A 24,934-nucleotide genomic window follows, 5' to 3' on the forward strand; every position below is an offset into this window, starting at 1 on the left:
TAAAAACATTAAAAAAATTATTAAAAAGAAAGCAAGTTACAGAAAAATGCATATGACCTCACTTTTAAGTGAACAAAAAAGGAAAAGCAAACAGAAGAACATATTGTTTAAGGGCATATACAGTGTAGTAAAACTACTGAAAATAAATGAGAATGGTGTACTTAAAATTTAGAATGGTGGTTACCTCTGAGAAGAAAGGCCGAGGGAAGAAATGAGAAGGCAGTACATGGGTAACTTAAAAATTATTGGTAATATTTGGGGCACCTTGAGTGGCTCAGGCAGTTAAGCATGCGACCCTTCGTTTCGGCTCAGGTCATGATCTCCTGGTTTATTGATTCGATCCCTGTGTTGGGCTCTGCACTGGCCATGTGGAGCCTACCTGGGATTCTCTCCCTCCTTTCTCATCCTCTCTGTCTCAAAATAAATAAATAAACTTAGAAAAATTATTAGTAATGTTCTAATTCTATTGGCTGTGGAGTGCCTGTTTTATTAACATGCCCTTGTATATTTTTGTATGAATCAAGTATTATAAACAAAAATTGATTAAGCGTCCTTGCTGAATAACCAGTCTTTTTGGACATTCTATTCTTACTCTTATATAATTGTAGTTTTTCAGAGTTTTGGTAGAATTGGATCAAGGTCGAACATGGCTGCCTTTGTACTGTGCACTTACAGATTTTTCCAGATACTTTGATGTCGTAGACTGATGTTATCATTGATTGGACGCTTTTCTGTTTCTAGGATGAATCTGAATTTAGAGACAAACTCACTCCGATTACTGTTTTTATGGAGTATCGGTTGGATTACAGAACAGCTGCTGATGTGACAGGCTTGCAACCTATCCTTAACCAGTTCACTCCTGCCAACATTAGTCGACAGGTACTGTATGTACTATCTCCACTTATCACTAATTTTATACTTTAATTTTTTTAAAGTCTTACTCTTCATATTTTTAAATATCATAAGGGATTGCTTTTTAAATGTTGGTTTCTAGTCAAAGTCAGAGGGGAAGGTATCTGAATTTTCAGGTCAGAGATATTTGAAGCCACTCAGAACTTAGTTATATGTAGAGAAAGACAGGGTCATATTCATAAAACAGTAAAATAGTTCAAGGAAAACAAAGTGCCAATGTATTTACATACTATTTTAGTATTTTGCTGAATAAGTTTTATATCTATGTTTTCTCTGATTTACATTTTAATTATAAAAAATAGCATATGTATACACATATGTATATGTAGTATGGAAGTCATTCTTTTCATCAAATCAAACAAAATTTCTTAAAGACTATATTACAATATTTTTAAGAAAGTCCTGTGTAAAACCCATGTATTCAGATATTGCATTTCCTATTTCTTCCGCTTTTTTATTGCATGTTTATACTGTTAGATTAATAGTTCTACTCCCACAGAATACTTTACCCTAAATTTAGGTTGTTATATCTTCTTTGTCTAAGTTACTAAGGTCTCATGCTTTTTTTTTATTTGTAATTTGAGAAGACTGTGTAAGGCATCATAAAGCGAATTAAAATATATTTTAAGTCTTTATTATTTAACAATTTTATATATTTATATTTATTTTTTATTATATTTTCTATTTTAACAATTATTTTTATATTTTAACAATTTATATTTTTTACTTTGTACACATTGTATCATATATAATGTATATATATACTTTCTGCCACTAGCAATATAAAACTTGAAAATGTAGTTCTTTATTCATATTGTGTATATTTCTTATTTTTAATGGATATACAGTATTTTGTTAATTAACCATTTAATAATGAACATCTGAGCCTTTTAGGATCTGTCATTCAGTTTTATACTTTTTGAAAAAGTTGTGACTTGACCTTTTACATTATGTGTTTTGATATAGGAGTTATGATTATTTTCTCTTTATAATTATAGAATTGTTAGCGTTAACATTACTTTTGAGTAGCTTACTGAGATCACCAGTCTCTTTAATTCCAATCCAGTTTTAAAGTTACCTAAGTAAGTAGGATAACTTTTGAAAACCCTTGGAGAGAAATAATAACTTTAATAATAATAGTTAGCTTCCTTTCCTTCTCTTCCTGCTCTCCTTCATTGTTGTGTCCTTTGCGTCCTACGTATGTTTCAACAGTGCCTGTGTATACAAGAGAGGCATGTTCTCTATGCATGCTTAGCTTTATTATATAATCTTGTTTCTATGTTAATTATCCATCCTTTGTTCCCATTATTTACTTCTTTCTAAGATGGGTCCTTCATTTCACCGGTCATATTACAGACTTGTTTTACCACACTTTCTCCATAGAGTACTGCTGTTCCATACAAATATTAACATGAGCCACATTTGTGGTTTTAAATTTGCTAGTTGGCAACATTTTCTTAAGGTAGAAAACAGGTGCAATTAAACTTAGTAATATAAAGTTTGCTAGCACTGCTGTCATGAAAAACCACAGATTGGGTGGCTTGTTTTAAACAATAGAAATTTATTTTCTGATGGTTCTAGAGGCTTAAAGTCTGAGGCCAAGGTGTCTGGCAGGGTTGGTTTCTTCTGAGGCCTCTCTCATCAGCTTATAAATGGTTACCTTCTCCTTTGTCTTTACACGGTCTTCCCTCTGCGTGTGTCTTGTCCCAATCTCCTTATACATTGTGTTGCATTAGGGTCCACCCTGATGGTATCATTTTATGTTAATTACCTCTTTAAATACCGTATCTCCAGGTAAAATCACATTCAGGACTTCAGCATGTGAATTTTTGGGGGGGGACACAGATCAGCCCTTAACAATATCCAAGTTATTGTCATTCCAGCACATAATCCATTTAAGAATTGTTAGTGAAATATTTTATATTCTATTTTTTGCTGTCTTCAAAATCCAGAATGTATTATATGATAATAGCACATCTCAATTCAGATGCTAAATATTTTTTTCTGTATTTGGAATTCATATGGTTTATAGTTGAAGAAGTAGATTCACATACCCAAGTTGTTTTAACATACTAACAGTTTTCCAGTAATGGAATCAAGTATCAGTGTTTAAATTTAAATTAATTAAAATTGAATAAAATTTGAAAATCAATTCTCAGCTACCCGGAGACCCCTTTCAAGTGCTCAGAGGCCACATGTGGCTTACTGGTGGCTATTGTAATGGACAGGGCAGCTGTTGAGTTTCCCTCTCTGTAGCCTAATCCTTTGCAGTTAAGAGACCAGAGTGCTTTCTGTAGGAAGAGTGGCTTTTTTTTTTCCCTGCCCTCCATTTATTTGTGCAAATGTAGATTAAGTTCGTACCCTGTGCAAGATGTTAAATATAGAGAGATTTAGTTCCCTATGAATAGAAGGCATTGCTGTGTGCTTTTCCATTTCTGAAACTTATTTTTCTAATAGCTTTAATACTGTGGTTACAACAATGCCAGCTAAATCCTTTCTCTTCAGTGTATGGTAGCAGTTAGGCAAATATCCCTTTGCCACAGTATTATTAATATTTCATACATATTTCTTACTCCAAACTTAACATACTCATCATTTTGACTGGGTCTCTTAATACTCACCATATCACTAGTTACTGTTATTATCTACAAAATCTACTTTTTATTCCTAAACGAGTTTGGCAATGACTGTATCTGGTATGACTTATGGAATAACCACAAAGTTCTTGTAATAATCCCAGCCCTTCCCCCTTTTCCCCTTTGTTGAAGCTCATAGCAGTTGCTTACGTCTATGTCATTTAATTAATTCACGTATATTGTTGTTTCATTCCAATTAAATTGGCAGTTAAGATCTGTATCATGTAATTTTATTCTGTGTGGCTGTTTATCCCTTGTGACTTGGAAGAGGAAGCCTCTCATTATTTTCCCCCTTTAAGTCATTTTCTCTCTTCTTTTTGTCTGCCCCTGGGCTTGAAGCTCTTTGAATATTAACGCTAGACAAACCAAGAATGGCTTCATCTTTTTCTCTTTCTTCTTTTTTACAGTTTTTGTATTTCCTTCATTCACACTCTACCCAGTCTCTTCTGCTACTTCCCACTGTTTTTGTCTTTTGGGTGTTCCGTACCGTTCCGTACCGCTCTAGCCTCCACACTCTCACAGCCAGATCTGAAAGGAGAAAATTCAGTTTTTGCTTATGTCACCCCTCCTGGATTGGCTTCAGTGCTTCTAGTCCCTTCTCCTTCACCTCCTTCCAAGTGGCCACACATATTCTGGCCTCATTTTGTCCAGTTTCTGTTCCTTTTGATCTGCCTGTCAGAAGTGCTGTTATGCACCCGTAGCTCCTTATTCTTTGACACTCTGCCCCCATATTTCCAGGATGTTGGCAGAGGCATAGTCTTCAGTAAGAAGTTCTAAAAGGGAAATTTGTTTTGCCCACGATCACACAAGTTAGCTAGTAGCAGCAGGTTCATGCTGAATCTTCATTTCTTTCTCATTTTTTTGAATCCTCACTTCTTGACTGTTACTTTCTCTCTACACGACACTTCATTCCCACACCATAACAGCTTAAGTTGAGATAGAACTGAAAGGTTCCAACTAATTGTATTATATCCTATGAATGTTTTTCTTCTTTTTCATTTTTGACTACCTACACCGACCTGTTTAAAAATAAGCAGCCATGACACCTTTTATGCAAATAACTTGATGAGTGTATATAAATATATGTGTGTATGTGTATATTCACATACATCCACGTATATTGATCTACACTGCAGATGTATCCTGTATTGGTGTTTTTTCACATAGAAAAAATAAAATGCTTTTTTCTAGGCCCATATTTTGCTTGACTGTGGGGAAGACAATGTCTGCAAACCCAAGTTGGAAGTTTCTGTAGATAGGTAAGTGTTACTCCAAACAATAAAGAGCCTAACAAGAAATTTAAATGGAAGAACACACTCTTCCATCCAAATATAGAATATCCTATTCTATATTTTAACATGAACTAGTCATGTTGAAGGATAATTCATGATTTTCTTTAATAGTAAAACTATCAGTATTGAACTTTAAAAAGATATACACTGTTTTCACTACTTGCCTTGGTTGACAGATGTATTTCCATTCAGCATGAGAAGTGTTACAAGGTAGCAGTATATCTTCTTAAAGATATATTTCACTGTAAATACCCTGTTAACTAAAGGATTCTGATTATTAGTAAAAAAATTATTATTACATTTCTAAATGTTTTATTTTATTTTGGGGGCACCTGGGTGGCTCAGTAGGTTAAGCATCTGACTTCAACTCAGGTCATGATCTCTCAGTTCACACTGACAGCTCAGAGCCTGGAGCCTGTTTCAGATTCTGTATCTCCTTCCCTCTCTCTGCTCCTCCCCCACTTGCACTCTGTGTATCTCTCTCAAAAGTAAACAAACATTAAAAAAATGTTTTATTTTATTTTTGAGAGAGAGAGAGAAAGAGAGTGAGAGTGTGAGCAGGGGAGGGGTAGAGAGAGAGGAGGACAGAGGATCTGAGGAGGCTCTGCACTGACAGCAGTGAGCCCAATTGATGCGGGGTTCGAACTCACGAACCGTGAGATCTACCTGAGCCGAAGTCAGATGCTCAACCAACTGAGCCACCCAGATGCCCCTCTGATTAGTATTTTAAATGATATATAAATTTTTTTTATTATTATATTTTAATTTTTTAATGTTTATTTTTGAGAGAGACAGAGTGCAAGTGGGAGAGGGGCAGAGAGAGAGGGAGACACGTAATCTGAAGCAGCTCCAGGCCCTGAGCCGTCAGCACAGAGCCTGATGCGGGGCTCAAACCCATAAGCTATGAGATCATGACCTGAGCAGAAGTCAGATGGCCAACTGAATGAACCACCCAGGCACCCCAATAATATTATAAATTTTATTTATTTATTTATTTTTTTAATGTTTATTTATTTTTGAGACAGAGAGAGACAGAGCATGAATGGGGGAGGGTCAGAGAGAGGGAGACACAGAATCTGAAACAGGCTCCAGGCTCTGAGCTGTCAGCACAGAGCCCGACGCGGGGCTCAAACTCACAGACCGCGAGATCACGACCTGAGCCAAAGTCGGATGTTTAACCGACTGAGCCACGCAGGCGCCCCAAAATTTTAAAGAATATTGTGAGAATCATGACAGTGATTAATTCGGCTTTATTTATTTATTTATTTATTTATTTATTTATTTATTTATAAAGTTTATTTATTTTGAGAGAGTGTATGTGAGTGAGCTGAGGAGGGGCAGAGAGAGAGGAAGAGAATCCCAGACAGGCTTTGTGCTGTCAGCTCAGGCCCAACACAGGGTTCAACCTCATGAACCATGAGATCATGACCTGGGTGGAGATCAAGAATTGGATGCTTAGCTGACTGAGCCATCCAAGTGGCCCTTATTCAGCTTTTAAGGAAAAAAAATCAGGGAATTAAAAAGTACTACAAAGAGATACAAAGTTACCTCAGTAATAGATATGACTGGTAGCAAGATGCTAGTGACATTAATGCTTTCTTTTACTGAGAGAAGCATTGGATTTTCACCCAATGTGCTATTTCCAGTTTCCTATTGAGCTGTGAAAGAGTCTTAAAATATCTTGAGACACTATTGAACATGTCAGTGCTGTCTTGTGTTTCTCTTGTTTCTTGGAACAATCATATTCTCCCCGTGCAGTCTTTTTTCATTGTCTATATTTGTATTAACTTGTAGTGATCAAAAGAAGATCTATATTGGAGACGACAATCCTCTGACATTGATTGTTAAGGCTCAGAATCAAGGAGAAGGTGCCTATGAAGCTGAGCTCATCGTTTCCATCCCACCCCAGGCTGATTTCATCGGGGTTGTCCGTAATAGTGAAGTAAGCAAACTGCCTCTTTAAAAATCGAAATGCACTCATAGGTCTCATTAACATTAATAAGTTACTCCCCTATTTAGTGTAGTACGAGCTTAGCCATTCTACTTAAGGCTACATTGCTAGGCAATAGAGTGCCTGTCTTACATAATTCCTTTCAAGCCCAATACTTGGCACTGATAGGACATTTTTAGAATTGCTAGCGAAATGCCTGAAACAAGGTCAGATAAAGTGTCTAAGACTGTTCATCAAATAATTTGTTAGGGATAATAAGGTTATGTATCTAAATCCTCTAGGGATCCTTCAGAAACATCTTTACATTCATCTGTGGCAATTGTACACAATACCCACCCCCCATTTGCTCAAATGGATATATTTTTGAAACAAGAAACTTAACTCTCCAATTGTATGATGTCATCTAGGAACTTCATAGTCTATGGCTTCTGCTTTTTTTGTTGTTTGTTTTGGTCATTAATTTATAATCTTTCCAATCTTTTTCTTTTATTTCCCTTTGACCTATCAAAGGCCTTAGCTAGACTTTCCTGTGCATTTAAAACAGAAAACCAAACCCGCCAGGTGGTATGTGACCTTGGAAACCCAATGAAGGCTGGAACTCAAGTAAGATGATTTAGATAAATGGATTTTATTTTCCTTTAAAGAAAATAGCAAAATTTTCTATGGGTTTGTTCATAGTAAATTTTATTAAATATTTCAGAATAATATCTTTAAATTGGTTTTGATTTAGAATGTAATGATTAGCAGAGTTTTGTCGAGTTTTGAGTAAGATAATAAAATAATGGATTGTGCTGCTACACTGTAGTCAGTAAGCCGTGTTTACAGTGCCTTCAGTTTGCTAAATGGACGAGAACATGGGTTAATAACTAAGGACTCAAATTGTAACTCTGGTATTTTAACCTAACGGATCTTTAATTTTTTTTTTTTAAATGTTTATTTATTTTTGAGACAATGCGAGAGACAGAGTGCAAGCAACGGAGGGGCAGACAGAGGGAGACACAAAATCTGAAGCAGGCTCCAGGCTCTGAGCTGTCAGCCCAGAGCCCAATGCGGGGCTCAAACTCATGAACTATCAGATCATGACTTGAGCTGAAGTCGGATGCTTAACCGACTGAGCCACTCAGGCGCCCCCATAACCTAACAAATCTTTAGACCTACTCTGACAAATACTAAGACTGTCATTATTATGTGAGATAGAATTATCTCATGAATTTGGAAGCCTATATCTTTGAACTGAATAGAATCAAAGAGGCCCTTATTGTTGGATCAGGCTCCCCTTGAAGTGGTAGAGAAGGGAGCCCAGGAGCTTGAAAAGATGTGCTCAATGGGTCGCTTCCCAAATGCTCTAAAAAGTAAACAAAAATGTGTCTTGTAGAATTCTTAGTATCAAAGGAAAATGGGAATGTATTTCATGTTACTTTTTCAATAGGGTTTACTTTAATAGCACGAAGACTTTGGTAATTTGAGATCTCTGATAATATGGGGCTACATATTCCACATTTATCCTTAAACAACATCTAACAGGAGAGATGTTGTTTAAGGGTACAGACTTGCAACTAGTGGTAAATAAGTCTTAGAGATCTAATGCACAGCATAGCGAATATAAACAATATTGTATAAACAATGCTGGGTGGCTCAGTCAGTTAAGTGTCCAACTTTGGCTCAGGTCTTGATCTTTCAGGTTCATGAGTTCGAGCCCCGCATGGGGCTCTCTGCTGTCAGTGCAGAGCTTGCTTCCAGTCCTCTGTCTCCCTCTCTCTGTCCCTCCCCAACTCGTGCACTCACTCTCTTTCTCAAAAATAAATAAACATTAAAAAAAAAACCCAAAAAACCCAATATTGTATTATAATCATCAACCTTGCTAAGAGACTAGATCCTTATAACCATAAAATAGGAATGGGAATTATGGGACACGGAGAGATGCTAACTATAGCTACAGTGGCAATCATATTACAGTTTATAAATGTATCAAGTCAACATGTTGTACACCTTACATTTACACAATGTTATATGTCAAATATATTTCAATAAAAGTTCCACATTTCTTTAAGAATATTTAACATTAAAAGTCATTATTATTTCTAAATATATGGTCTCTTAGGGAAGACGCCTTGAACAAAGTACACTGAGTTGCATTTTTCCACATGTATATAATGATGTTTTAACAAGTGAAATGCTTTTTATTTTTCTTTGCTTATCTTTCTATGTTTATTTCTGTGCTTTCTGTGTTTATTTTTCTATGTTCTCACGCTCTCTGGCCTTCTCACTCACAGCTCATCCAGTGTGGATAAGTTCAGGTTATTTCAGTGGCCAGCGTCAGGCTTTGTAAAGTGAAAGGCAGCTTGATGGAAGTCCCCAGTCTTGTTTTTATGTATGATAAATGATTCCCTAAGAAGTCTGCTTTCTCTTACCTTATTAGCTCCGTTGTTTTCTTTAAGGTAACAGCTTCCCCCCTGCGAAACTTAGGATAATGGTTGCAATGGAGTTGTGACAGAGGTGGGGAAATTCTGGGTCCGGCCCCGCCCCTCATGCCTTTGGTGGCCAGGTTTTCTTGCTCTTTAAAACCCATTCACTTCTTGCTTCCTGATCCATTACAAGTTCAGTTGTTAACTTCCTGTCACCAAATCAGTGTATTTTCATTGAATCAACAGATATTTACTTTGGCATTTTTATGAAGTTAATATCAGGTATTATGAGGAGATAGAATTAGGTTAATAATTGTTTAATAGGCTCCTTTGTGGATTGGCCCATGTATATGAAATAAAAGATTTAATAGAAGATCAGATTTAATTATCTTTGTTAGAGTACTTTCAGTTTTATTATAAGCTCAGAAAACCCTATTTTAGAAAAACTCATTGATTTGGACATTGGAATTTAAATTTCACTGATGAGACATTGTTTTGATTAACGTTACTATCCCTTCCTCCCCCTCCAGCTCCTAGCTGGTCTTCGTTTCAATGTACACCAGCAATCAGAGATGGATACTTCTGTGAAATTTGATTTACAAATCCAAAGGTATGAAAACAACTTGTTTTCAGTTCATATTAACTATTGAGGAAATACTCTTTCTCATAAATATATTATGTAAGATATTCTAAATGTTATGGAATAAAACTGGCTAAAATTCCAGTACTTGACTATACCATTTTTTAAATAAATATTTCTATCACAAGAATAATTTTGTTAGTTTTGAGCTTGTGAAACAAAAGTAAAAGAAGTAAAATTTTATCATCTTTTTGGAATTAAATGCTAATGAAAATTATTTTTGTACGTTTTTTTCTTTCTTACTTTTAATTTGTTCATTTTTAGTTTCACTGCATTTGCCCCTGTACGTCTTAGATGAAAATTATGCTCAGTTCAGGCCTAAATATATCTATATTTTTTCTTTTTCAGCTCCAATCTCTTTGACAAAGTAAGCCCAGTTGTATCTTACAAGGTTGACCTCGCTGTCTTAGCTGCTGTTGAGATAAGAGGGTCAGTATGATTACCAAGTTGAGTGTCACATTCTTATGAGATTTAAACTGCCTTAAATTTTTTTTTATGTTTATTTATTTTTTGAGAGAGAGAGAGAGAGAGAGAGAGAGAGAGACAGACAGACAGACAGACAGACAGACACGGAGCACAGCCGGGGAGGGGCAGAGAGAGTGAGAGACACAGAATCTGAAGAAGGCTCCCGGCCCTGAGCTCTCAGCACAGAGCCCTATGCGGGGCTCAAACCCCCGAACTGTGGGATCATGACCTGAGCTGAAGTCAGACACTTAAGCGACTTAGCCACCCAGGTGCCCCTAAACTGCTTTAAAATACAGTTACTTTTAAAAACCAACTAGTAGGCCCAGTAACTTCTTTTGGGGAGTAGCACTCATATTTCATGATACTTTTACTAGAGCTGGAGCTTCTGTAGAAAGAAGGACCTAGCTGTATTATTCCAAAGCTCCAAATATTTACTTGGTAACCCTCTGGAAATAAATCAGACATGGCAACAGCAGGCACAAAATAAGTGTATTGAACTTTCATGCAGATTGACTTATCAATACACCTGTTACATTAGATTCAATACAGAGAAGTTTATGTGTAGGTGGATGTGCGTGCTCACATACATATAGCTTTTTCTTCCTTTTAAATATATATATATTTTTAATTCTGATTTTATTCATGTGGATACAGGGTACTTTTGAAAATGAACTGACCATATCATTTTGGTATTCATGGTAGGTTTTCTTTGGTCATTGTTTAGAGTTTCAAGTCCCGATCATATCTTTCTTCCAATTCCAAACTGGGAGCATAAGGAGAATCCGGAGACTGAAGAAGATGTTGGGCCAGTTGTTCAGCACATCTATGAGGTTTGCGGTTGTTGACTTTAACTGGTACCTGGTGGAGAACCTTTAAAGAGAAGAACAGATAGGCTACTTGTTAAAACAAAACAAAACAAAACAAAACAAAACAAGTTTGTTTAGTGTTTATGTAAACTCTGCATAGTTTAAGGATGTACCAGAGATTTATTTGAATTTTTTCCCTATTCAGAAGTTCCTCTTTTTAAGACAAGTAGCTTCAAGTGATTAAAGAATGCACTTCATACAAATTGTTGTCCAAAACCAATTAGTTCTACTTGAATAACAGCCGTTAGGTCATTGCTGAGTATTTGCATGTGGACGGTTTGCAGCTCTACCTAAAAATTGAAAGTGCCTGTAGCAGATCATCAAGATTTTCTATTCCATCTTTCATCAAAAACTTTTCCTTATGTTCCTCTTTTGTTTATATTTTCATTCTGACACATACTGCACTACACTAGAGATAAATGTTGAGTTTGATCTCCTTTGCCTCGTAATGATCATGTTGTAACGTCAGAATAACTGGAAACTCTGCCGTTATTCAAATCCTATCACTAATGATTCCTAAGGTTGATGTAGGAGGGGGATTATGGAATTGATTTTTGCTCAAAGTATTTACATTTTCTTTTCCCCATTAGCTGAGAAACAATGGTCCAAGTTCATTCAGCAAGGCAATGCTAAATCTTCAGTGGCCTTACAAATATAACAATAACACTCTGTTATACATCCTTCAATATGATATTGATGGACCTATGAACTGTACTTCAGATATGGAGATCAACCCTTTGAGAATTAAGGTAATGTGCTTAATAGCAACTCTTTATTATGATGATATTTAAAGCTTTCCTTTCTAAATCTGTGAAAGAAATGCATGAAATAAAACAACCATTTTAACACACACACCTACTCTACAGAAATAATTTACTTCATAACCAGTATACTAAGGATTAAATTGTTTATTTGTATAATGAGAAAGGATTGATTCATTCCTCTGTGAAGTCCTAATGAGTCATCTATTTATGTAGTGACCTAATTTGACTGTGGTTCCATTGCACTGTGGTTTATCCACATACAGTATTGTGTCAGGGGTGTTTTGTTGTTGAAATTTTTGTTTTTGGAGAAAGATCTAACATTTTACTTAACCTGGCTCTTTTCTTAACTAGAAAACAGAACAAAAAAATATATACTCATGATTGACACTTATCACAGATATGTACCGTGACATTTCAGGCTGTTTCAATGTGTCTTATCAGTTTCCCCTCTAGCTGTGCAAGGGAGAAAATCACTGCTCGGTGGAGATAACGTTTTCCCACATATTAGGGAATCTCTGATTTTTATTCTTTGTGCTTACTTTCCACCGTATATTAAGTGGTGAATTTGTCATGCCACATTTTCAGTCATCATGTTTTAATCACATGTAGCAGTTTATGCCAAAATGTCAGTGCAGAATGTTTTCCAATATTATGTACCACCAGTTTCTCTGTAACCCTAGATCTCAAGTTCACAAACTGAAAAGAATGACACAATTGCTGGGCAAGGTGACCGGAGCCATCTCATCACTAAGCGGGATCTCACCCTCAGTGAAGGAGATGTTCACACTTTGGTAAGCGCCATTTCAACAACAAGCACTTTAAACATTTAAAAATATGTGATTATAGAACTGATGCCAAAGAACATTTCAAAAATAACAACAGCTGTGCTTGGAAGAACTACATATATTTTTATACTATTCACTCCTCTTACTTTCCATGTTCCTATTCAAATTAACACCAGAGTTTCTTCAAATGATCTATCTTTATAAATTGCTTAATAAAAATATTTCATGTTCCAGCTTATTTTTCTGGCTTACTCCTTTAACTGACCTCCTTCTTGACCTCATCCTGATCTCGGAGGCTTTCATGCAATATTGGAAGAAGAACCCAGGAGGCATCAACAAAAATATATTACAAGAATAATTAGCGCTATGATTAACTTTTGTTGAGTCAGCCAGTGTAATGACTATAAGGTTATAAAGGCTAATCATTTAAATTTTTGAAGTTTAACAGATCTTCAAACCATCCACTAGCAGAGAACCTGGTATAGTGTTTATGTTCATTAGCGAACACCAGTTACTTTTACATCAGCAAATTCCATAGTTCTTCTTAGTTCTCATCCGCCTCAACTGTTCAGTGGCTTTTGGCGTAATTTATCACTTCCTCCTTTGTGAAACACTCCTCATTCTCTTCTAGGACTCTACTCTCTTAGTACTTCACTTACATCAACTGGCTACTTCCTAATCTCTGTTTCCAGACCTTTACGTCTGTAGAGTATTCCAGGGCTCACACCTCAAATTTCTTGCCTGCTCTGCATGTATTCATTGATTAGATCTGTGCTGTCTAATATTATAGACATCAGCCACATTTTACTCTACTTTGGGAAGTAGAGATATGTCCATTACTGCTCATTTCTATCATCGTAGGAAGTTCAAATCAGATAGTGCTATACGAGAGATGTTATTCACTCTCGTGACTATAAATACTATCTCTGGATGACTTTGATTTACATTTCGAAGCTGATCCTATGCATTGAACTCCAAGCTCCATTATCCAACTGCCTACTGGAATTTCTCTTAAATATTTAGTAAGAATCTTAAACTTAATTCTAAGAATGTTTTCCCAACTCTACTCTTTCTACAGTGTATCAACTCCCTTCTTTGTCCCAAACCTGGACACCTTGACTCCTCTTTTTCTCTCAAACCTCACATCCTGGGTATCAGCAAATTCTTTCAGTATCTATTTTCAAAAGACCCTGAATTTGGTCCCTTAGCAACTTTACCTCTGCCACAGCCTCACCCAGGCCACCTTTGTGTCTCACGTGGACTGTTGCTAAACCTCTAGCTGGACTCCATATTTCTGCCTTTTCCCCCACTACAGTTAGCCACACAGGAGCCATAGTGATCCTTTTAAATGGAGATCAGGTCATGTTACTCCAGTGCCTTCCCAGCTAAGTCAGAGAGGAAGCCTGAGCATGCAAAGCCTTTAGGCCCAACAAAATGTAGGCCCTTCTACCTTGCTATTTGCATTTCCTCTCTTTATTCTCTACCTCCTGTTTTTGCTACCTTGCTTTTCATTGAATAGACATCCCCAAGCATGTTTCTACATCCAAGCTTTGAAAATTGTTCTCTCATCTTCCTGGAATGCTCCTTGTCCAGATTTCCCTGTGGCTTATTTCCCCATCTCCTTCTATGTCTTTAAATGTCAGATTATGACAGGACTTCCCTGAGCAACCCTTGTGAAATAGAAATTACTTTTAACCCCCACCCTACTTTTGATCCTGTGTGTTCTATCCTTCTACAGAACGACATTAAAAAACTTTATGATAAAACTTACATAAAAGTCACCATTTTAACCATTTTAAAGTATGCAACGGAGTGATTTTTGGTATACTCAGAACATTGTGCAACCACCACCATTATCTAATTCCAGAATATTTTCATCACTTTCAGAAAGAAGTACCGTACCCATTATACAGTCACTACGTTTTCTTCCCTGCTATCAGTCTCTGGAAACCACTAATGTGCTTTCTGTGTCTAAAGATTTGTCTGTTCTGGACAGTCATAAAATATGTGGCCTTGGTGTCTGGCTTCTTTGACTCAGCATAATGTTTTTAAGGTTCGCCATGGTACAGCATGCAGTAATACTTCAGTCATTTTTTATGCCTGAATAATACTCCGTTCTATGGGTATGTGGCATTTTGTTTGTTTCCTCATTAGTTGATGAACATTTAAATTATTTCTACTTTTTGTTTATTTTGAATAGTGCCATTGTGCACATTCTTGTACACGTTTTTGTGTGAACATATATTTTTAGTTCTCTTGGGAATAAATCTAGAGATGCCATTACTGGGTCATATGGGGACTCTGTTTAACTTTTAAGAAACTACCAAACTTTTCCAAAGTCGTTGTGCCATTTTACATTCCTAACAGCAACATGAATTTTTCAACTTCTCCACGGTTGCCATCACTTACTATTGCCTTAATTTTTTTTTTTTTTTTTTAAATTTATGGTCATCCTTGTCAATGTGAAGTGGTATCTCATCGTGGTTTTATTTGTACTTTCCAATAATCACTAATGATGTCTAACATCTTTTCTGTTGTATATCTTCTTTCTAGAGATGTCTATTCAAATCCTTTGCCCATTTTTAAATCGGGTTGTTTGCCTTTGTTGTTAGGTCATGAGAGTTCGTTATATATTCAGGATACTTCCCTTTTCAGAGCTGTTATTGCACATATTTTCTCGTTCTGTTAGTTGTCTTTTCACTTTCTTGATAGTATCCCAGTGATGTGAAAAGTATTCAAATTTGAAGAAGTTCAGATTTGTCAAGTCTTTCTTCTTTTATTACTTGTACTTTTGCTGTCACAGTCAAGAAACCATTGCCAAACCTGACATCCTAAAAATTTACACCTAAGTTTTTTGGTTTTGTAAATTTTATACTCTCGACTCTTAATATTGGTCTGTATACATATTATTATGCCAGTACCAAATTGTTTATTATAGCTCTTCAGTAAGTTTTGAAATTGGAAAGTGTGAGCCCTCCAACATTTTCTTCTTTTTCAAGATTGTTTTAGCTATGTAGGGTCCTCTATAATTCCATATGAATTTTAAGATCAGTTTGATCATTTCTACAGAAAAGGTAGTGGGAATTTTGATAGCAATTTTATTGGACCTGTATCAATATAGGAGTATTGCCATATTAATAATATTAAGTCTCTCAGTTCTTGGACATGAGATATCTTTCCATTTAGTTAAGTGTTTAATTTCTTTCAAAAATACTTTGTACTTGTAAGTGTTTAAGTGTTGCACTTTCCTGGTTAAATTGCTTTTGTGTATTTTATTCTTTTGGGGTGGTCTTTTGAATAAAATTGTTTTCTTCATTTCATTTTAAGATTTTTCATTACCGGTATATAGAAATGCAACTTAATTGTTTGTCAATCTTGTATTCTGTTCTTTTTCTGTACTTGTTTATTAGCTATAATCGTTTTATTGTCAATTCTTTAGTGTTTTCTGTATACAAGATCCTGTCATCTTGAAAAGAGAGAGGTTTACTTCTTTTTTTCCAATTTGGATGACTTTTATTTGATTGTTTTCTTGCTTAATTATACTGGCTAGAACCTCCTGAACAACTTTCATAAAAGTGTCAATGAGTGGGCATTGTTGTCTTATTTGTCACCTTCAGGGGAAAGCATTTGTTCTTTCCCCATTAAGTGTGATGTGAGTTACAGGCTTTTCACGGATGCCCTTCCTCAGGTCAAAGAAGCTATTCCTTGTCATAGACTGCAAGTTCACTTGCTGGGTAGCGTTGTGACTATGCGTGTGACACGTCTAATGCAATTTGACCAGCACATGGAAGGTGGTGAATATTTGCTATCTTTGACTGCCTGCCTTCAAGTTACTAATAAAAACACTGAATGTAGCAGAAACGTGGAAGAGCTGCTCAAGATTCATTCCGTTTCTTTTTCTTTTCTACACGTGTATTGTTAATCTGATTTTCATGTCTTACTAAAATGATCATGCTCTGGGTTTACCTAAAGGATGTTGAATACTAGCCATAAAAATATATATTTTAATATTGTAGGTCTTATCCTTTTATACCACATCGCATTAAAACCAACCCCTGTATTTGTTTGTTTGTGTTTGTTTGTTTATTATTTATTTTTGAGAAGGAGAGAGAGCGCGAGAAGGAGCAGGGGAGGAACAGACAGAGAGGGAGAGGGAGAATCCCAAGCAGGCTCCATGCTGTCAGCGCAGAAACCGATGCAGGGCTCAGACTCACAAACCATGAGATCATGACCTGAGCTGAAATCAAGAGTTGGTCGCTTAACTGACTAAGCCACCCAGGCATCCCGTAAACCAACCCCTTTTAGCAAAAGCATTCATAGACTCCACTATTAGCCTATGCATTTTAAACATTTTTCTTATAATGCAAAAGAATCTGGATCATCTCTTTGGCTTTCACATAAAACAACTAAAATGTCCAATTTTCATATGCTGAAGAAATGATAGACATTTTTTTATAAGTAAAGAATTTGTTTTGGCAGGGCTGTGGAATTGCTGAGTGCTTGAAGATTGTCTGCCAGGTTGGACGACTAGACAGAGGGAAGAGTGCAATCCTGTATGTAAAGTCCCTGCTGTGGACTGAGACCTTTATGAATGTAAGTGGACAGATGCAGCATTCAGCCAGCTTACCCATTTTCTCAAAGACATGAAAAAGGCCTCCCGTCTAGGAAATCATTTCATTGTTATTTCCATACAGAAAGAAAACCAGAATCATTCATACTCTCTGAAGTCATCTGCTTCTTTTAATGTCATTGAGTTTCCTTATAAGAACCTTCCAATTGAGGATATCTTCAACTCCACATTAGTAAGTCACCGATTTGGGGAAATGCAATAAGTACACCCAGTCCAATGCCATAGATATTTTTTATTTTATTTTAAATATTGGCACCTTCACTGTTTTGGTGATTTAAAAGTTGGTTGATAGGTCTATAACCTAGTTAAATATTATTTTACTCCCTCACCCCAGAATATTAAAGGTCGACCTTTTACTTTAGCATCTTGTCCTGTGTAAGAGATTCTTAGCTTATACAAATCTCATGGGTGGAAATTTGGGGAATTTTTCCCCACAAAGTTAGAAAGTCAGAAATTAACTATAATAGGTGAAGGCTAAAGATTATAAAGATCTTTAATTTAAGGATTAAAAATGGGACTAATATATCAAAGATGGATTTAACTATTTAAAAATCACTTTATCACTTCTGAAGTTAACCTGTTGTTGGGAATTTTATGTGTGTATGTGCATGCTATTGATACCAAATGTGTAATCAATCACAAATTATCATATACAACAAAAGAAAATAATGTGAGTATCATTAAAACAAAATGTAGTAGGCATTTAGACATTTGTTGAATGATTCGGTGAATTATTTTTAAAACTCAAAACCTTTTTGCCCCCACCAGGTTACCACTAACGTCACGTGGGGCATTCAGCCCGCACCCATGCCCGTGCCTGTGTGGGTGATCATTTTAGCAGTGTTAGCAGGATTGCTGTTGCTGGCTGTTTTGGTGTTTGTAATGTACAGGGTAAGTAATGGACTTAGGAAGAGCAGGAGCAGGGAGAAGCAGAAGAAAAGGGCAAGGGAGAAGGGAAAGAAGGAAGAATAGAGAAGGAACTTTAATGATACATAAGGAGCACCGCATATCTTTTTTTTTTTTCAATATATGAAATTTATTGTCAAATTGGTTTCCATACAACACCCAGTGCTCATCCCAAAAGGTGCCCTCCTCAATACCCACCACCCACCCTCCCCTCCCTTCCACCCCCCATCAACCCTCAGCTTGTTCTCAGTTTTTAAGAGTCTCTTATGCTTTGGCTCTCTCCCACTCTAACCTCTTTTTTTTTTTTTTCTCCTTCCCCTCCCCCATGGGTTTCTGTTAAGTTTCTCAGGATCCACATAAGAGTGAAAACATATGGTATCTGTCTTTCTCTGTATGGCTTATTTCACTTAGCATCACACTCTCCAGTTCCATCCACGTTGCTACAAAGGGCCATATTTCGTTCTTTCTCATTGCCATGTAGTATTCCATTGTGTATATAAACCACAATTTCTTTATCCATTCATCAGTTGATGGACATTTAGGCTCTTTCCATAATTTGGCTATTGTTGAGAGGAGCACCGCATATCTTAAGGAAGTTGTACGACATGCCATTTAAGTTTTCTTGGTGATAATATAGTCACTCAGAATACTTGTAATATTCTTCACTGATGTGGCAGTAATGTTAGTTTTTCCTCAACTGACAGATGGGCTTTTTTAAACGTGTCCGGCCACCTCAGGAAGAGCAAGAAAGGGAACAGCTTCAACCTCATGAAAATGGTGAAGGAAACTCAGAAACTTAACTGTGATTTTTAAGTTATGCTACATCCTGACCCATGAGAATTACCACCTTCATCATAGGTTTCAGTTTCCTTCACAAGGAATAAAATTCCAAGACTGTACTGCTGATGGTGCCTGTTGGTATTAACCACAAAACAAGAGCAATATTTGTCAACCTTTTTCTAATAATTAAGTTCAGACATACATTTAATGCACATCCACTGACTTGTGTTTTTTAGGTATTTAAATAATAAAATTTCAAGTGATAGTTCTTCTTCTGTGTACATAAGACAGGTAGTGCCTGAGTTACCACTTTATACAAAATAGTACCTCCTACAATTACTGTTTCTGATTTTGTATGTTGGGTTTTGTTTGTTGTTGTTTTTGTTGTTTCAAAGCAATCCATATTTGGACCTTCGGATCCACATCTTTTGTGCAGGAACTTAATGTTAATATACATTACACTACAGTTGAGTTTTTAAGCTTCTAACTTTATAACTGCATGAACTTGGATTTTAAAATATTAAACCTACATGATAAACTTTAATAAAAAAAAAAAGCAGATCCATCAAAATTCTTTCCTGGAATAGCAAAAGTATAGTATTTTAATATGACAGTTGGGTAGATGCTATTACATTTTTATTTTTGTTTTATTCCACAGTCCATTTCAGTACATTTGAATTTGTTGAAGTTTAGGTTCTATTTCATATCCTTTAAGCCAGTCTATACTAAAAAGTTTATAATCAAAAATGCCTCTTTTGTGTAATAGTTTAATTGTCCCTGATCTAATGATGCTTAAAGCCATATGCAGTTGGGAATCCTTTCCAAAGTACATGTGTTCCAATGTATATGCCTGGATATTTACAATGCAACAACAAAAGAAAGCATTTAAATTATAAGATTCTGTTTGTAGTTCTCTGGTAGAGTTACTTATTAATGGTACGCTTTTAGAGCAAGAATTTTTAGTTGGGATTAATTTATTTTCTTCCTATATATGTATTTTTCCTTATATTTCCCAAACTGTTACTAAGAATAGGTTGAGATTAATGAGGGATTTTTACAGTTTGCAGGAACCTGCATCTAAACTCCCAACCCCATGAGAAACGCTTGGAGTTGAAATTCTTAAAGTAGTTTACTAGTTCGCTTTTAGCAACAGCATGATTCTACTCCTGTGGATACTACCTTATGTAAGCAAGGTATCACGGGTAAAAGCAGTCTCCGCTATCGAAATGACTTCTAAAAGTTACTTTTATAAGCAATTCAAGTTATTGGGAGCCTTTTAAAACTTTTGTAGTTTTATTAACATAAATTACTTTTCTAGGAATTTTTATATAAAAGCTGCACAGGTGGCATGTTATAGTTTTATATGCCTCTAGGGTGATGATTTCTTCTAGAGGAATATGTGCTTTATTCACGGTTCCTCAAGGTCTGGGAATGACTCTTAATTTTACCTATTTTGTGCAATTACATCGTGTTGTGCTTTAGAAATTGTGAGTTTAATAAGTTTTTAACTGCTGTCTCATTAGGCAATGATAAATATTTCCCTTAAATAATTGAATATTTTTCTATGCTTTAAATATAATTGAGGTTTACTTTGCCCTATCTTGTGTTTAATTCCCTACACAAGTGGCTAAGCCAGAATATATTCATAAAACAGAGGTACGTGAGTTATATATGTTAGAACATGACAAGACCCTGTATTTAGCTTTAATGAATTTCAAAATTAATAGGTTTTGTAGTATAGATTTCATTAGTAGCTTAAAAGGTCATAGTCATATTCAGTAAGTATTTTTATTGCCAGTAAGTCTAAAGTTTTTTAAGAAAAAAAAATTTTTTATCCTAGGGTCTGCCACCAGTCACTAAGTTGGTCTGTGACAACTTTCACTTTACCTGTTTTCCCACCTTATAATAGTCATCCCTGAAAGTATATGTTGGATAGAAATTCACTCTAAAAAAAAAAATGTTACTGTTTACTTTTGCACATTCTGTTCCTTTTATGGCCTCTTTCTCAAGGTATAATCTTGTATGGGAGTTTGAAGGATGTTGTTGGAAGTATGATGTTTTAAATTCCCTTTATGAATTGTAGTTTTAAGCAATAGTATTTTAAAAAATGAAAATGTATATCTTTACAAACACATGGTAGAAGTATAATTGGGAAGCTTACTCTTCGAGGAAAATGTTTGGGAAAATGTTGGAATTCTTTTTACCCTAAAGCAGCATGTGAATGTATTTGGTTAAAGTGTCAAACAATAGTTCTATGAAAGCCGTTTTAATTTGCAAACATTTTAAATACTGCTATGTTTGTGATTTCCATCTTGAGTGTAAATTTTTTATAATCTGATCAGTTTTTAAAAACATGAGTGAGGTAGAGGATATTTAAAGCATTTCATATTGGTGAGAAATATTGATACTGTTGTTGATTTCTTATTTAGGCATTTATTTTAGAACTGATACTTTGAGAAACATTTGCGTGGGGGACATTCTTTCCTTTTTTCTTTTCCCCTTTCCTTTTTTCCCGTTTCCCTTTCTCTTGTGCTGAATTATTATGGTAATAATTCTGATACATTTCTTAATAATTCTGAAGTGTAAAACAATTAAAACATTAGTGCCACAATTTTACCTGTGTTATGAAACTACTACTTCATAGTAAATTCTCATCAATACTTCATATAAAGAGAAAATTAAAGTGTTAGGAAAAGAGACTATACTTATTATAATGGCTTCCTTAAGAGGACTGTGGACGATTTTTGATGGTTAATGATGACCCTAAGAGAGATGTAAGTGGCAGAAGTACAGTATGTAATTCCTCAGCTGCTTTTTATAAAGCAAACGATCTGTAAGTTGATAGAGATTTCTGTGTTGCAGAGTGTAACACCAAGCTTGGAGAAGAATAAGTCATTCTTGGAATACATGTGTAGGACCATTGCCGATCTTAATGCCACTTTGTAAGTGCTCTTAGGTAGTGTGTATATGGGGTAGTTTGGTAAATTAAAAAATGTAAAATTCAGAAATTGAATAAAGGATCAAAAATGGCCAATGAAATAACTTAACGCTCTGGTTTTTGGAGAGTATCCCTTTTAACTTGTTGGTAGGCTAGGTTGAACAGCGAACCTATGGACATGTAGCATGCGTATATGCGTATATTTCATTGTAATTTCTGATAGATAATGAACTTCTTGGGAGAGGTACCAAGTCCTGGATTTTTGAATTATTGATCTCAAGTGCAATATAACAATGTAACCAAACCTAGATAATTTCAGAGTCATTGTTAATTTAGTAAACCTAATCTAAATAGAGACTCAGTAATTTTTTGATTAGTAGGAAGGAGTGATTCTGCTATGGATATACAAATGAAGTTATTTACCCCTAAAAGGTACATTCTACATTTTATTTCAAGCTGGGCATGAGCTATTCCCTACTGGTTTTGAAATTCTTTGAAATATATCAGAGTAACTTGGAAGCTATGTATATCAAATTAACTTGCTATCTAATAACATAGAATGTACTTTTCTTTGTTAAGCTTCTCTTATGATCACCCACATTGGGTGAGACATAAAATGAGCGTCTTCTAAAATTTGTCATTTGCTGACTTGATTTGAGTTAGTGAAAACTGGTACAGTGTTCTGCTTAGTTTCCAATGTGTAACTTGTGTCTGTTCAATAAACTTGAGCATATGGTGCCACTTTTGTGTATGGACTTTATATTTTCCTTCTGTGATGTTTTGTTTTTTAATCACATAAGCCAGTAATAATGCACTAAAAAGATGACGTCAAAGAGGTACATCTCTAAAAGTCTGAATTCTCTAAGAGTGCTATTTATTTGAAGAAAAGTAACACAGAAGAGCAAAAGGAACTGAATGTTAAAAGACACCTATTACAGATCACAGAATCATAGACATTGAACATTTAAAATGGGTTTCAAATTCCAATAACGGCAGGGTGGCTTTTATCAGATAACAATGGTAAACGATGAACAAAGGAAAAAGGAAAAAAAAAACTTTTTGAAAACACTGAAGTTACCAAATGCTGGCAGAAAGTGAAGGGGATTTGACTCTTAAAGTGGGGAACCACCTTTTTCCTGGAAGTTACTTTCTGTTGTGCGGGTAGAATGCAAGCAGAAAAGGGCCCTCTCATTTCCTGCAATTATGGTATTGCCATCGTGGCTAAAAGGTGCAGGGGGAAATCCAGGAAAAGAAGGAGCCATGCTTCAAATCCTTTTCCGACCCTGACTCTGACCCTCCTCTAGTGAAACTCCAAGGAGCCCAAAAGGAAACAGCAAACAAAAGGTTGAAAGAGCTGCACAGTTATTTTAGCTCTGTCTGCTGTAGGAGAAACAAGATTGGAGTTCATGTCTTACCCAGTGACAGGAGCTTTGAAACACCCATTCTTTCCATTGAAAACTCCTATGCCTTAGGAATAAATACTACATCCCAAGATTGATTAATTGGCCCTAGGAGGAAGAGCAAAGCCAATGGCCGACCCTAACAAAGCATAAAAATCAAGCTTCCACAAATTTGAGGTGACTCACTTGTCAGTTATTTGCTCATTTAGGCAGTTTCTTTGAGAGGAAGATAACCTATAAAGACTGCCATGTCTTATCTGCAATGTCACATGTGTGTGTAAATGAGAAGAAAGGAAAATGTACCCATGGTTTGAAGGAAAAAAAAAATGGGTGAGTAGAAAGAGACCCACAAACAGTTTAGCAGACATGACTAAATAACTATAAAAAATACGTTAAAGACTAGAAAAATGTAAAAGTTTATGGGCATTTCAAAATAGATTTGGAAATTAACGAGAGATTCAAGTGGAAATCTTAGGACTAAAAAATGCAATATCTGAAATCAGAATTTCAGGGGGATTTTTTAATCGGGGATTAAAAGTGGACAAAAGAGAAGAAAGACTCCTTGAATTTGGAGATGAATAGGATTCATCTAAACTGAAGCACTGCAGGTGGACAGTGGGTGGGAGGAGGGATTACAAAATAAATAGCCTTCCTGACCCGTGAGTCAATCTAGGCATAAAAGAAAAGGAGTCAGGAGAGCAAATGGGGTAGACTAACTTGAAACCAAAAAGTTGCCAAATTTGATGAAACGTAGCAACCTACAGTCTGGAAGCTCAATGAACCCCAAACAGTACAATCACAAAAAAACACTATCTATGTGTATCATGGTCAAACAGCTAAAAATCACAAGTTGGAGTGGGTTTACCTCACCCTTTCGTACTGTTAACGATGCCCAGAGTTGATTTCATGTCCAAATTTTTACTGGCAGGATTGGGGCTACAGTTTATATATTCAAACTCCTAGTTCCCTATGCTTTCTGCTGTGCCACAATGCCTAGATACTAGTCACCATTTATAAATAGATTTGTTACTATTTAGTGAATAGGCTGAGATGCCTGCATACTAGTTGGTGCAACACCAATACTTTTCCAAGTAATATTTTTATTCACTTTCTCAACTGTTCTGAATTGCCTAGAGAGTTATATGGTTAGATTTCCTTTTGCACCCTGCTTCACTTCCCTTATCAGCCCTATTTCCTGAAAAGTAACAAACATATATTGGTGTTGTTTTAATAAAAGGAGCATTTAGATTGAGCTTTACTCAGTAATTTACCTTCATGTTACTAAAAAAAACAAAACAACAAAACCCTAATTTCTTTCAAAGTTCTTCTGTTCCAGTTCTCAGAAATTAGGGTATCAAAATGGGATCTTTAGGGATTACTTTTTAGCCAATTTTGTAGTTAGAATATTAATTAGTTACTACAAAGTTATTCATAAAAAGTACTAAATGCTGTATATAATTATTAGTACTTAATTTGGAGAATTATGGTCTCCACCTGGGTAATAGAAATTATTCTTGATCTTGTGTAGGATATGTGTTAAATTTCCCATGAGAGATAAAAAGTT

General features: G+C 35.6%; 1 protein-coding gene across 1 annotated transcript in view; it reads left to right on the plus strand.

Moving 5' to 3' along the window:
* ITGAV (integrin subunit alpha V) overlaps positions 1-22,711 on the plus strand; it is a 91,688-nt gene extending 68,977 nt beyond the window's left edge. The window contains exons 18-30 of the mRNA XM_023259536.2: positions 742-879; positions 4,740-4,807; positions 6,635-6,782; positions 7,302-7,394; positions 9,727-9,806; positions 10,185-10,265; positions 11,026-11,131; positions 11,758-11,916; positions 12,612-12,722; positions 17,196-17,309; positions 17,411-17,518; positions 18,115-18,237; positions 18,957-22,711. Coding sequence (XP_023115304.1) covers positions 742-879; positions 4,740-4,807; positions 6,635-6,782; positions 7,302-7,394; positions 9,727-9,806; positions 10,185-10,265; positions 11,026-11,131; positions 11,758-11,916; positions 12,612-12,722; positions 17,196-17,309; positions 17,411-17,518; positions 18,115-18,237; positions 18,957-19,052 — 1,425 coding nt within the window. The 3' untranslated portion in view covers positions 19,053-22,711. The remainder of the gene's footprint in view (positions 1-741; positions 880-4,739; positions 4,808-6,634; positions 6,783-7,301; positions 7,395-9,726; positions 9,807-10,184; positions 10,266-11,025; positions 11,132-11,757; positions 11,917-12,611; positions 12,723-17,195; positions 17,310-17,410; positions 17,519-18,114; positions 18,238-18,956) is intronic.
* Positions 22,712-24,934: the final 2,223 nt, after the last annotated feature.

Source organism: Felis catus, chromosome C1 (genome assembly GCF_018350175.1).
Source record: "Felis catus isolate Fca126 chromosome C1, F.catus_Fca126_mat1.0, whole genome shotgun sequence".
NCBI classification, from domain to species: Eukaryota; Metazoa; Chordata; class Mammalia; order Carnivora; family Felidae; genus Felis; species Felis catus.